Source organism: Panthera pardus, unplaced genomic scaffold (assembly GCF_024362965.1).
Source record: "Panthera pardus isolate Hobbes unplaced genomic scaffold, ASM2436296v1 HiC_scaffold_12, whole genome shotgun sequence".
NCBI classification, from domain to species: Eukaryota; Metazoa; Chordata; class Mammalia; order Carnivora; family Felidae; genus Panthera; species Panthera pardus.
Genome location: NW_026526677.1, coordinates 17,109,453 through 17,122,908, shown reverse-complemented (window position 1 = coordinate 17,122,908; position 13,456 = coordinate 17,109,453). Strand labels below are relative to the sequence as shown.

At 51.2% G+C, this 13,456-nt stretch overlaps 1 protein-coding gene and 1 long non-coding RNA gene across 3 annotated transcripts in view; one reads left to right on the top strand and one right to left on the bottom strand.

Annotated features, from left to right (window-relative positions):
* The window catches only part of LOC109245095 (uncharacterized), a 113,774-nt gene that overhangs the window by 87,811 nt on the left and 12,507 nt on the right, over window positions 1-13,456 (bottom strand). The window lies entirely within an intron of this gene.
* Window positions 10,942-13,456, top strand: part of CREB3L1 (cAMP responsive element binding protein 3 like 1) — a 35,511-nt gene continuing 32,996 nt past the window's right edge. The window contains exon 1 of the mRNA XM_019412303.2: window positions 10,942-11,511. Coding sequence (XP_019267848.1) covers window positions 11,410-11,511 — 102 coding nt within the window. The 5' untranslated portion in view covers window positions 10,942-11,409. The remainder of the gene's footprint in view (window positions 11,512-13,456) is intronic.

Here is a 13,456-nt window from a genome sequence, read left to right as displayed (position 1 = left end):
TGCCTGGTACATAGTAGGAACTCAGTAAATTTTTATGACCAGGAATGAATCAATAATCCTCAGTTTCCTCCCCTTTAAAATGATACAGGTAGCAGGGTACCTGGGTGGCTCAGTTGGTTAAGCATCTGACTTCGGCTCAGGTCATGATCTCACTGTTCATGAGTTCGAGCCCCACATCAGGCTCTATGCTGACAGCTCAGAGCCTGGAGACTGCTTCAGATTCTGTGTCTCCCTCTCTCTCTGCCCTTCCCCAACTCTCTCTCTCTCTCTCTCTCTCAACAATAAATAAGCATTAAACAAAAATTTTTTAATTAAAAAAATAAAATGATACCTACTACAACACAGACTTATAAGGATTAATTATGTTATAAATAGAAGATGCTTAGCTTGGGGCCTGGCACATAGTTGGCACACAATAATACTGTTATTTCTGTTATTGCTGTTATTATTGGGGGGTTGGTGGGGGAGCAAGGGGCAATACAGGTGCAAAAACAAATTATATAGTGTGGTAACAAAGCTCTTACTTCTGAGCCCTCTCCTCCACTTTGGGGCCCAGGCGGCACCCCCTCATGTTCTTAAAGATCAAGGACCAATGCTCTTGCCCTCTTGTCCACAAGGGTCGCCTTCAGGGTCTCAGCCTGGTGGCCAGGAGACCTCTGGGCCCCTCCTGGGCTGGGGGCAGTGGGCAGAGTCCAGACCAGGCCACAGAAACCCTTGATTTCCCCCCTGGGAGCAGGCCCCACATCAAAGCCAATCTCAGAGGGGCGAGGCCTCGAGATAAATGGAAGATTAAAGAAGGCGAGGTCTCCACAGGCCACAGGGAGAGGCAGCAGGCAGGCGACCACAGAGGGGAGGCCCTGACACAGCACTGGCCACAGCCATCTTGGGGGGCAAGAGGTGAGAGGGGGGCCCAAACCTAGGCAAGTGAAGGCAGGGATGGCTAGCTTAGCCTGGGACTGGCCCCCCCCCGGTATCACACTTTGGTCTGGTCCTCCAGTCCATTCCTCCTTCTTAACCCTTTCCCAGTGGGGCAGCAGCAGGGAGGTTCATCAGAGGAACCCCAGGGCTTTTCTTCAAGAGAGTTTGTTTGGTCATTGGGTTCGGTCATTGGGGTTTGCTCCCTCCAGCAAAGGAGCCTGTAATGAAGACCTCCTGGCCCCAGTCTTCCTCCCCAGGAAGGTCTGTAATTAGTGCAGGAGGCGAGGCTGGGGAAGCTCAGACAATGTCATTTGAACCAGGATGAGACAGGGCTCAATTGCTAGTCTGCACATTTTTTTTTTTCTGGTGCCATTTCATATACAAAACTCCAGCAAGCTTAACCCCTTCCCAGCTGGGCCCCGATGCTGGGGTTTCAGCTTGGCATATCATCTATTCCTGTGCCCAATACGTGCCAATCTTGCCTGCCCCCCCACACACACACACTCCAATTCAGGTGAGCCATGATTTCCAACTTCCCTAACATCCAACAAGTCATCTGACAGTCCATCATCCAACAAGTCTTTGCTGAGCGTCACCAGATGCTAAGTACCAAGGAGAGAGGACCCAGAGGAAAGTCTTGCCATCAAGGAGATTACAATCCTCTGAGAAGTGGAGGAATGCACACTAGAAACAGGTGGTAAGCAATGCAAGACAGGATGGAATCAGACGGTGAGCACCAGCGAAAGGCAGGGAAGGAAGCCGCATGGAGTCAGACTGGACAAGATGGCCTCATGGAGGGTTCGCATGGGGTAAGCATTCTGTAAATACGTACTGAGAGAGCCACTTTCCTGGAGCAGAGCATTTCTGCAATCAGAGTCTGAGGGCCAAACCCACAAGGAGAAGGGAGGCAGACGAAGCCTGAGCAGCTCTGAGCCAGCCTCAGGTGGAGACAGATGTCAGAGTCTCTTGGGGGGCAGAGGCTATTGCTCCCTTTCCCATGCTCCTGAAGCACTCATTCTGAACCCCTGAACTACAGTTCATCTCACACTGACACACAACCTGATTTTAGATCTGAGACCCCCATGGACTCTGAGCAACCTTAGGGCTTTGTCTATTCACCTTTGGTCTCCGGCACTTAAGCACTGAGCCTAGCACTCAAGAGGTACTACTCAATAAATGCTTGTTGAATAGACGATTGAGCTTGGGTGAGACGGTGGAGGTGTGGGGAAGAATCTACCTCTACAGTCTTTCCCAGAGGGGATGCCAATTGTGACCTCACTGCCCCTGTAAGTCATATCACAATCTCTCTAACATATAAAGAGCTTCTAAAAATCAATAAGACAAGACCAACCACTAATATTTAAAAGGTCAAAGAATATGAACAGAGTCTACAGAAAAGGAAACGTAAAGTGTTCTAGGGCTTCTAAAAAGACTCTCAACCTCACTAATATAATGCAATCTGGAAACCATTCAAAAATTTACTAATATCCTCTATTTGACAGACTGTAGAGAAAGCAGCACGGTTGTATATTGCTGGTGGGGTGTAAACTGATATAAACCAGTTGACAATATCTGTCGACATTACAAATGCACATTCTCTTTGACCCAGCAACCCCGTTCCTGAGAATTTACCCTACAGGTATACAGTGCTTGAACAAGGCTATCATTACAGCATTGTTTGTTACAGTAAAAACTTGGAAACAATCCAAATGTCCATCAGTTGGGGACAGGTAAATGAATTATAGAGTCATACAATGGATAGCTATGCAGGTATTTGAAAAAAAGAATGAGGAAGCTCTCTATGTACTAATATAGGCAGATCTCCAAAACAGATAAAATGGGGGGGAAAGATACAGATGTATATAATATGCCTCTTTTCAGTTAAAAAAAGAGAGAAAAAATACACACACACACACACACGCGCGCGCGCGTGCGCACGCACACACAAAGAAGGATACCCAAGGAAGTAATAAAATTGATTATATGTTTGTTTAAGGGTGGGAAGGTAGCGTGAGGATATAGGAATGGGAAGATCACCTGTCATTTTATTCCTTTTTTATTTTTATTTTTTGAGTCATGTAACATATTATCTATTCAACAAATTCAAAAAGACCAAAAAAAAAAAAAAAAAAAAAAAACCACCCCAAACCCCATCTACCTAGATTACCTAGATATGGGGGTTTCTAGGCTTTTTCCCAAGTTACTAGGTGGAGAAGATTCTGTAGCAGCTGGCACCCCCTCCCTCACTTTCCCTCCTCAGGCCCTGCCAATATTTTCCTGAGGTCACAGGTCCCAGACTGTGGTGGCTGTCATCCCAACCCATACTTTATAAGCACGGACTATGAAATCAGACCAAGTCACTGTGTGAGCCTCAGGAAAACAGGATAATCCTGGTATCTGCCTCCAAGGGCTATAATGAGGCTCAAATGAGAAAAGGCATAGGAAATGCTTAGCATAGATCCTGAGACGTGATAAATGTCATTGTATAAATGTACCAGACCCACTGTTCATATTTTTTGCCAATATATTTATTAGGTTGTTGTCCTTTGCCTTATTGATTTATAGGAGCAATTTATAGATTCAGAAGACGGAGATACTCACTGCAAATTGGCAGAGCACTGAAGGACAACTGGGCCATGATAAATGGCAGCTTGTGAGAACCATCATTTCTATGATTATGTCTCCTCTGGGCCATGCATGCTAGTATCTGCCGGCTTCCCACATTAGAGGCCCCAGGGTTCATCTGGACAGGCCCAAGGAACGGCGTCTTTATTCATTGGCTCTATGTCACTGTGTCTCTTTGCCAGCGTCCCCTGGGTTGCCAGGGACTGTCATTCTCCACTTCAGCTCTCAGAACAACAACAGCCCCTTCCACTCTAGACCAGACTCATTCTTTCTGTCTTCCCCAGATGTCCCCAGGTTTGTGGAGCACATGTGTGGTGCCAGCTCCGGTAAGGAATGAATTCACTAATGGATAAGTATAAGGCCTAACCTGGGAATCCCTGAGTCTTCATCCAGGGGCTCCCAGGAGAGACAGACTCCAGATGGGCAGGCCCAAAGGGATACAGCAAGGGATCAGGGCCCAGAATACATACCATCGGAGCCCCTCGCCCTGATCTGTGGATCCCTGGTGCTTGTTTGCTATAGAGCTGAGAAAAAATGTGGCTCCCCTGGGCCCATATCCGTTCATCTTCTCCAGGGAATTAGTCCGCCCTTCAATTCTGGAGGTTCCAGAAATGTTCCTCAGAGCATCTGGAATATATATTTCCTTTAACTGGTGATTGCCAAGGCCAACTCTGTTGGTTTTCTATTTGTTCTGCTTAGCCACGGGAGCTGGGGCTGGTCCCTGAGGCTGGGGGATGCCCGTGGCCCTCAAAGTCCTCTCTCTGTTCATGACACAGGATGGGAGCCCTGACCTGGACCTGCTCGTCAAGGACAGGAGTCTGGATGAGGCCTCTGAGAGTTAAAAGATTGAGTCTGCAAAGCCCCCAGGCTCCTCCCCAGGAAGCTCCCAATTACTGTGCAACTTGTCCAGTCCCAGAGTTTGGTGCAGTGGAAAGATCAAGTCAAACAGACCCAAGATCAAATTCTCAACTCTCTTGCTTAATAGCTGTGTGATCTTGGACAAATAACATTACCTCTCCGAGCCTTCCTCATCTATAAAAGTAAAAATATTTTTGTATTTATACCTATCACTTCAGCGTGTATTAAAGGTATTTGAGAAAGCCTACAGACAAAGGAATTTGAAAGATTTTAATAGAGGGAAAAGGATACGGAGAAAGGGGGATAAAAACTTAAGATAGGGGTGCCTGGGTGGCTCAGTTGGTTGAGTGTCTGACTCTTGATTTAGTCTCAGGTCATGATCCCAGGCTTGTGGGATGGAGCCCTATGTCAGGCTCTGCACTGAACACAAAGCCAGCCTGCTTGAGATTCTCTCTCTCTCCCCCTTCCAACCCCACTCCTCTCCCCCACTTGCGAAGTCTCTCTCAAAAAAAAAAAAAAAAAAAAAAAAAAAACTAAGATAAAGCCAGAGCTGCAGTTAGTTTGTGAAATGCACCCCCATGAAATCCTGTTGCAAGAGGTATGCTCCAGCAAATTCATCTCTGAGCTTCCTGACAGCCCAAATAAAGAAGGAAATTCAATGAGACACAAAATCCAAAGTGTCCATTAGATTAAAAATAGACCCACCACTCAGAAGCAACCAGCTTTTCTGTGCCCTGAAGTCAAAGGAAATCTCTCTCCTGGACCCTCCAAAAAGGGCAAGTTGGGAAGGGGGGAATGTGTGCACAATGATGGGGATACTAGCTTCCAGAGCTTTTGTGTGTTTGAAATAAAATTAAATGCCTGGCAGTAACCCTTAGAGTGGCCAGCACATGGTAGGTGCTTAATATGTGCTCACTTCCTTCCTTCCTCCTAGTCAGTCCTCTCTTTTCTCCCAGGTAAGGAGTTATCTGTGAGATCTTCCACGCATGCAGCAGTCAGCTATTCAATCATCCATCACACACTAATTGAACACCTACTATGTGCCAAGCTCTGGGTTAGGCAAATGTGGGAATTGCTCTAAACCGAGCTAGTATCTTCCCTGCTGTCCCCAGATTCTTGGTTTCAGAAGCTCTCTCCCTTCTCCTGCCACCCACCCTTTTGGGTCTTAGGGCTCTGCCTCCTCCCAAGCACGCCTATAAACCCCAGGGAACCCTGCTCTTGTGGCTTACCCCTCATTCCCCACATAGCTTCAGGCTGCTCCCTCCTACCACCACATTCATGGAGCTCAGCCACGTGCAAAAGCACAATTAATATTCCACTCAGTCTCCCCCAGCCCTGCTGCCTATTGGAAGAAGATGGAAACCAGATTTGCGGCCGCACGCGCTGGCATGGATGTGCACAGAGGGGTGGGCCCACTCCTAGGTGTGAGCTGGCGCTTTCTCCCCAGAGACTTGCACAAGGGCACAAACGGCAGAAGCCCCACATGTGGGTCCACACCTCCACGCACAGGATCGTCCACTTGAGCAGGGTGTACATGCATGGTCACACCTCTGCAGGCTGGACACTCAGCTCCTGGCCAATCAATGCCCAGAGAACGCATGAGCTCCTCACACACAAAGCCCACATTTGCTTTCTGGACAGAAGGAGACAGAATCCTGGCAGTTCAGAGCTGATAGGTTGGGAATCTGAGAGACCATCCTGTCCAAAACCCTCATTTTACAGAAAAGAATCTGAAGCCCTGGCTTAACCTTGACTGTTATCAGTCCCCACTAAACTGAACACTGCCTGGGTGCATTTTAGCAAAGATTCGGATTTAAATGCCTGATGCTGCCTCTGTACCTCCTGGTGATGAGCCATTTCAGCCTTGTCAGCCTTGGAGGTTGGGGAAACTGAGGCATGGGAGCAGGCAGGGGGTGAACTTAGCAAGTGCAATAGATAACGGGTAGGGTTCAGTCTCTGCCTTTCCATACCCCTGTCCTTCCTTTCATCCATAGTTCCAGCTCTGCCAGGCCTCAGTGGGGCAGGATTTGCAGGGGAGTGTCCCCAACAACATGAGGGCTCATTGAGGCAAGAGGAAAGCCTGGCTTTGTTGACTTTTCTCCCCTGACTTCAGACTTAGAAAGCAAAGGGGCTGGAGGTTATATGCCTGAGTGTATGTCTCTGGGGTTAGAGCCAGTGGCCTGGGTTAGAGAGGCATCCAGAATCAGAGTTGGTGCAGGTGACTCGAGGTAGAAGAAAGAAGGGTGAGTTCAGAGCAGGACTGAGCAAAGCAGGAAGCGGGTGGAGCTGTTCCCCAGGCGGCAGGCAGACAGAGGGCCAAGGGGCGGGCCTGCCTCCAGTCCAAAGATGGGACAGTAGAACAGAAATTCAGGGAAAGCAAAGCTAAAATAATTACCAGGAAAAGGAGTGGGAAGGGAGGCAAGTGTTTTCTTAGTCCTTAAGGAACTTCAGTCTTCAGAGAATTTGGAGAGGGAAAAAAATCTATCTTCAAGGTCCTTCTCCAAGGCAGGGTGGCTGGTGATTCACCAGCTGCTGAGGAAGGTCCTGGAAGGCCCTCCCCTCGGCTCCTGCCTCTCCCAAGTGAGCAAAGCCAGTTCATCTGGGGTGAGTGGAAAGGGCCCTGGGTAAGAAGACTGGAGGCCCAGATTTCAGCCCTGTCTCTGCCCCACTGAAGCCGGTGACCTAAGGCAAGCGTCCTATGGCCCTAGGCCTTTTTTCCCTGTAAAATAAAAGAGTGGTAAGTCATAAGCTCTCTGAGCCTCAGTCTTCTCATCTGAGGGTTGGTGATGATAGTAAATCATGTTTCACTGAATATGAGAATCTGTGTCATCAGTTGTATGATGCACCGCTACTTTATGGACATTGAGAAGGAAAAAACAACTATAACACGCCACTGATTACAAGACACACTCTGATTTCAGTGATGTTAAAACGTGCATCTTAGAAGCAATGAATATGATACTTATTTCACAAGCTTTTTCCAAGAATTAAATGCGATAATATAAGTTAAGTATTTAGTGCCTGGCACAAAGCAAGTACTCAATAAATGTCAGGTATTTTTATGGTTCAGGGAGGAACAGGGAAGAACCACAGGCCAAGGGGATGGGGAAGAGTGAGAGCCTGGGTCTGAAGCCCACCCCCACCCCCCTGGCAGGGTGCCACCCCAGGGACACTAGCCCCAGCAGGGGGCACAGGGAGAGCAGCCACGAAGTCCATTTTAGGGAACCACAAGAGAACAAAGGGCCCCATCTGTGCCCCGGAAGTCAGCTTAATCTCCAGGATGAATACCTTTTCATTTCTCAGAAGTTCCTGTTAGAGTATGCCAAAGTGTTTTTCCCTTTACAATCCGGGCAAACAAGGCAGGTTTACTTTGGGTGACCTTCTCACCACCACCCAGGGCCTGCCTGCTGAGTGTAAATAGCCAGCCATGCACCCTTCTGGAGGATCCGGGCAGGAGCCTGAAAAGTCTGAGTGCCAGGCTTCCTAAGGACACAGTTCCTTTACCCCTTCCCAGTCCACCCTCTGACAAGACCTGTCTCTGTATAGGCACATTTGGAAGGTCCTTGGAGAGGACAGGACCCTATGGGTCATTACATGTCTCCTATTTTATAGATGTGAAAACTGAGACCCAGAGAAAGACAGTGACCCTCCAGGGGATTCAAAATGTGGCAGTCCCCATCCAAGATACACACCCCCCCACACACACACACACACGCACACACACACACACACACCATCCCTGCTCACAGCTCAGCCTGACAAGGAGCCCCTCTCTCCACCTGACCTTCCGTGTCTGGGACAGGCAGGAAGCTTATCTCTGTCCTTTCTCTCCTGTGCGTCACTGCCTGGGTTGGGATATATTTATTCATTTCACTTCACATCTGAAGCAGCTGCTGAAGAGCAACAACCAGATGTTCCCGAACCCATAATAGAAGGGGCTACAGCCTGTCCTTTTCTTGACCTGGATTGGGGTGTTTACAGAACCAATCTCAGCCTCCTTCCCCTGACCCTTCAGATGCACAAAAGGGGCCTGAGAGGGGCTGGGTTGTGGCACCAGGTCCAAGGATTGGCAGGGAGGGAGCAGACCCTCCCTGTTGGCTTAGAACCCAACTTTAGACCCAGTAGACTGTCTAATTTCCTCTCCCAGAAAATCAGTAAGAGAGAATAGAGAAGGGATGCACTGCTTACAGAAGGCTTCAGGTGGGCCTTCTAATCTGAACTGGCACAATTCTTTTCAGTGCTGGAATAGCACAGAATCTCGAGCCTCAGTGTGATAGCACATAGCAGGCTTGTGTAGGGCATGGGGTTTCACATTCACCATCTCACTCCCGTGTCAATGCCTGTCCCTCCCAGTCTTTCTCTTCTATTTGCTGTTCTCTCTGTCTGGAATGCTTTTCCTTCCATCTTGCCCCATTTTACCTTTCAGTTCAGGCTTCTGTTCTCAGCTCACACATCGCCTCTTCGGAGAGGACTTCCTTCCCCCCTTAATTGTATCGTACTACTTTATTTCCTTCGTGGTCCTCCCATTATCTGAAATCAGCTTCTTAAATTTCTTCTACCCATTCTTTCCTCCTTCACTCCAGAAAAGTTCTTAATCACTGCTATATCTCCAGTGCCTGGTCTAGGGAAGGTTCATATGTGCTCAATAGTGTCTGCAGAATGTGTGACCAAATCCCCTGCCATTCCCTCCATCCCAGAAAAAAAAAAATTGATTATGTTCCTACTACGAGACAGGCTCTGCACTGCCCATTCCCTCTCTCTCTCTCTCCTTCCCCCTCCCCAGGATTTCTCCTGGGAGATTCTGCCTCTCAGACCCCACAGTGCCGGAACCAGAATGTCTCCCCAGGATTATTTTCAATGGTTTCCTGGGGTGTTCACCTGGGTAAGAATCAGGAAAGAGAGGACACTCTAATCCTATTTATCTAAAACTATATAATCTTCCCCAATCACTTAAATGGTGCCTCTGTCTCTAATTACAGAGCTGGCTGGGAGGAACACAGGCACAATTTCCAGCCAACCTCAGGCAGAGGGACACTTTTGTTCCTCCTGGGGGCTGCAGGAACTCCAGGTTGGGAACCAGGACCCCAGGCACCTGCTCACCCACCACAGACTGGCATGATGACCCAGCCAGAGACTGCATCCCGCCCCCCTCTCGAAAAGGGATCAGCCACATTCTCCGTGTTGGAATGTTCCCCAGGTGGCCAGATGTGATGCATTTGGGAAGCACACCCATGGTCTCAGCACCCTAATTCTACCTGTCACTGTTTTGAGAGTTAACCGATTGCTTTTTGACCCACTGTGTCTGCTCTGAGTTGCATTGCTGGGTGAACCAGTCCCTAAAGCATGGGCTGTATTCTCAGTTTTTCAGGAGCAAGCTCTCCAGGAGGCCTGGGAGCTAATAGTCATGTGACAGCCCGGAGGGTCAGAACCTTATTCTCCAGAACTATGTCAACTGGGTCATGAGATGGAGGGAACGCCATGTGCCTGCCTACCCGCCCCAGGCAAGCAAACAGCTTCTATCTCAGCCTCTGTGTGTGCGCCCACCTTGGCACTGAGAGAACAATTTGGGTGACATTCTGGCTTAACTGCAGTGACATCTCTGCCTCTTTAGGGCCTTTTGGTTCCTGAGCTAATTAAAAGCCCCAGACAGAGAGAACACACTTAATCCTATTAATGACTTGTGGGCAAGAACCAGTGTGCTCAGCCCTCTCAGGGAGCGGCTTTCTGAACCACCTCCATTTGTTCAGGTGCCTGGTGATTGTTTATCAGCCCTTTCAAAAGATTAAGCTGTACTCCTGAGCAAGCCACTTAGGTAATGGATCTAGGGGACCTGGGGATGTTTGGTGACCATGGGGTTGTGCAGCCAGCCACACTTGGCAGGATCCATGCCACTGTTCTTCAACTTATTTCTGTCCTGAGCCATTAAAGAGATGATTGAACAGAAAAGGAGTCCTCGCCTCATTCTGCTGTTCACTGGGTCCTTTCGCACACAGAAAAGCTGGGTACAGTCCTTGCCCTGAGGGATCTCAGAGTCCAATGGGGTCATAGACTTGTGAGCAATGACAGTAACACCTTAGACTCGCCACACCGGAGGTAAGCACACTGTGTCCCTTGAGTATATAGGATACCACCTGCTCCAGCCTGCAGGCCAGGGAAGTCTTCCTGGAGGAGGAGATATGTGAAAATCTCCCCATCCAGAGACCTGCTGAGGGGCCCATAGATGGAACTCCCTGACTGAATTTCTAGCATAAGGGCTGGAAGAATGGCAGTCACTCAGCTCCCTCATGAACTTGAGAGTGGCTGGCAAAGTCTTAACGAGATGCCGAGGTTTCAGGAGCAGTTATTGGCTCCAGGCTAATTTTGCTTCCAGACCCTAGAGATCAGACACATTGGCAAAACATTAACTTGAAGATGTCTCTTTAAAAGAGGAGGGACCATTCCCCAGGCCTCTCCCTCTTCTCATTAATATGAAATTTATCGTGAATATTGATGTGGGGGCGTGGCGCTTCGGCCAGCTGGGCTAACCAGCCAGGGGTTCCCGGTTTCACTGAGAGGAAAGTGACAGAAGCCGTGCAGAGGGAGGCGCAGAGAGAGAGCGGAGCGCCGGGCAGCCACCCAGTCTCGGGGGAGCGCTCAGCTCCCCCACCCCCGGCTCCCACCCTGTCCGGGGGGCTTCTCAGGCCCTCAGCCCCACTCCCAGGCTCCCCATGGAAGCCAGCTGTGCCCCAGGAGGAGCTGGAGGAGGAGGAGTCGGCTAAATGCTCGCGGTGCGCCCGGGGCCCCAGAGCCCAGCCAGCTCCGCGCCTCTGCCCTAAGGCCCCCGCGCCCCCAGCGCCCCCCGCGCCCCCTACCCGGGGCTGCGCCGCCTGCGCCCGCCCCTCCCCGGGGCTTCGCCCCGGACCTGCCCCCGCCCGCTAGCCACTGCTCAGGCAGGAGCTCTGGGCCGGGTGCGCCGCCGCCCTGGAGTAAGGGAAGAGCAGGCGAAGAGGGTCTCCGGAGCCGGCCGCGATGGACGCCGTCTTGGAGCCCTTCCCGGCCGACAGGCTGTTCCCCGGATCCAGCTTCCTGGACCTGGGGGATCTGAACGAGTCGGATTTCCTCAACAATGCGGTAAGATGAAGGGTCTGCGTCCCCCTTCCGCCACTCCGCACCCCTCTTCGCGGCGCGCCTGGGCCCCCCGGAAGGACGGGACTACACATCACTGGGCAGAAGCGGGGGAGGGGGTTCGGTGCAGGGTCCCAGAAGGACACGTGTATAGAGCTCTGAGATTTGGAGACTAGATACCTCGACACCTCCCTAGTCCCTGAACCTGGACCGGAGCTTCTGAGCTTGCGCCAGTGCACACCCCTCCTGGGGGCTCTGTTCGCGGGTACGTTGACCTCCGCCTTCTGGGGGAAGGGGACGTCGAGGCGTCGGGGCCAGCCGATCCTCGGATATGAGCCCGAAAGACACCAGTCCTGCCCCCCCGCCCACGTCTTCTAGCAGTCCTCTACCCACCCCCGGGTTCCGGGACCAGATTGGGTGCAAAGTGGCGGCGCCCCTTCCTGCGCCCCCTTTAGGACCTCGGTGGCTCCGCGGTTGGTTCTCCGCTGGGGGGCGCACGGGGAAGTGTTCGGAAGGCCTAGGACCCGACGCGCCTTGGGGGGCCAGAGCCCTACCCGTGTTGTGAGCCAGACTTGGAAACTTAGGGGTGCTGCTGCGGCAGCCCCAGAGAGTCAGCCTGAGATTCCCCAGGGAGGGAACTAACGCTCAGATGATCAGAGCAGCACAGGGTGATAGTTCAGGAAGAGGGAGATCTTTCCCCCCATCTCTGTGTCTCTAGGTCTGTTTCTCTGTCCCTCTTGTCTCCTTGACTTTCTCTCTCTCCCTGTGTCTTCATGACTGTCTCTGTCTCTGAGCTTGTCCTTCTCCTCTCTCTCTTCCCCTCCCTCCCTAAGGAAACGTGGCTCCTCTCTCTTCTTCCCTCCCTTCCTCCTTCTCTCAGGCTCAGCCCTAAAGCCCTGCTGAGGGGAGGGGCATGGGCTCCGCAACCCAAGAAAATATTGGGTTCAGAAGGGCCTGCTGGGTTGAATCTTGTGGGTCCCCCCCCTCCATGCAGTGAAATGTCAATCCTACTCTCCCCCCTACCCCGCCTTGCTCTCTCTCTCTCCCTCTACACACACACACACACACACACACACACACACACACACACACACCATCTAAGGGGTGCTGGCTGGCCTCTCCTCCTGGGACTAAGATGAACTTGGCCAGACAAGAGCCAAATGCATAGAGACTTCAAGGGTTGTACATCTTGGACTTCCATCTAAATTGTCCCAATTTGCTAGACTGACTGTGGGGAAACAAGCCAAGGGACAGGAACCTGAGTCAGGGAGGCGTGGGGTGTGAGGTCTCCCAGCCCTCCATTAAGGAGATCTGGGTCACCCTGTTCTCTGAGGACGGCCCCCGGTCCCAGTCAAAGGGAGCACACTGCTGCACACAGGCCAAGTGGAGGAGGGGAGAGGACTTGTAGTGGGAAGACCTGGGTTCTAGTCCTGCCTCTGCTTCTGCCTCCCCCTGTGAGCCTGGGCCATGCCACCAGCTTTCCATCCTGCACCTCTGCTTCTTCATCTATAAAATGGGGAGAGGTTGGATCAAGTCTTTCTAAGGATGGTCTGGCACAGATCCTAGGAGTAAAATGGCAGGGACTTAGGGTTCCATACCCCCTTCCTGAAGTTGGTAACAGATACTGGTCAGAGGGAGAGGGGTTTGTTGGAGTTTGTACCCTTGCAGCCAGGGGGGAGTGGTAGAGCCCCCACCACCACTACCACCATGAAGTGCCCTCAGCAGCTCTGAGTAGGGCTTTCTTCTGAATGAACTCTGCCGCCTACAGCCTCTTCCTGCTGCTCCATTCAGCCTTGTGTCCCCAGCTGCTCATCTGGGCCTTGGTCCAGCGCAGGAAAGGAGGCAGGATCAGACAGTGGTATCCAGCCCTGGAACTGGGGAGGGAAAGCCCTGCTGGGGAAACTCCTGACCTTGAACCTAGGCAAGGCCAGGCCAGGCAGGGAGAAAGGAA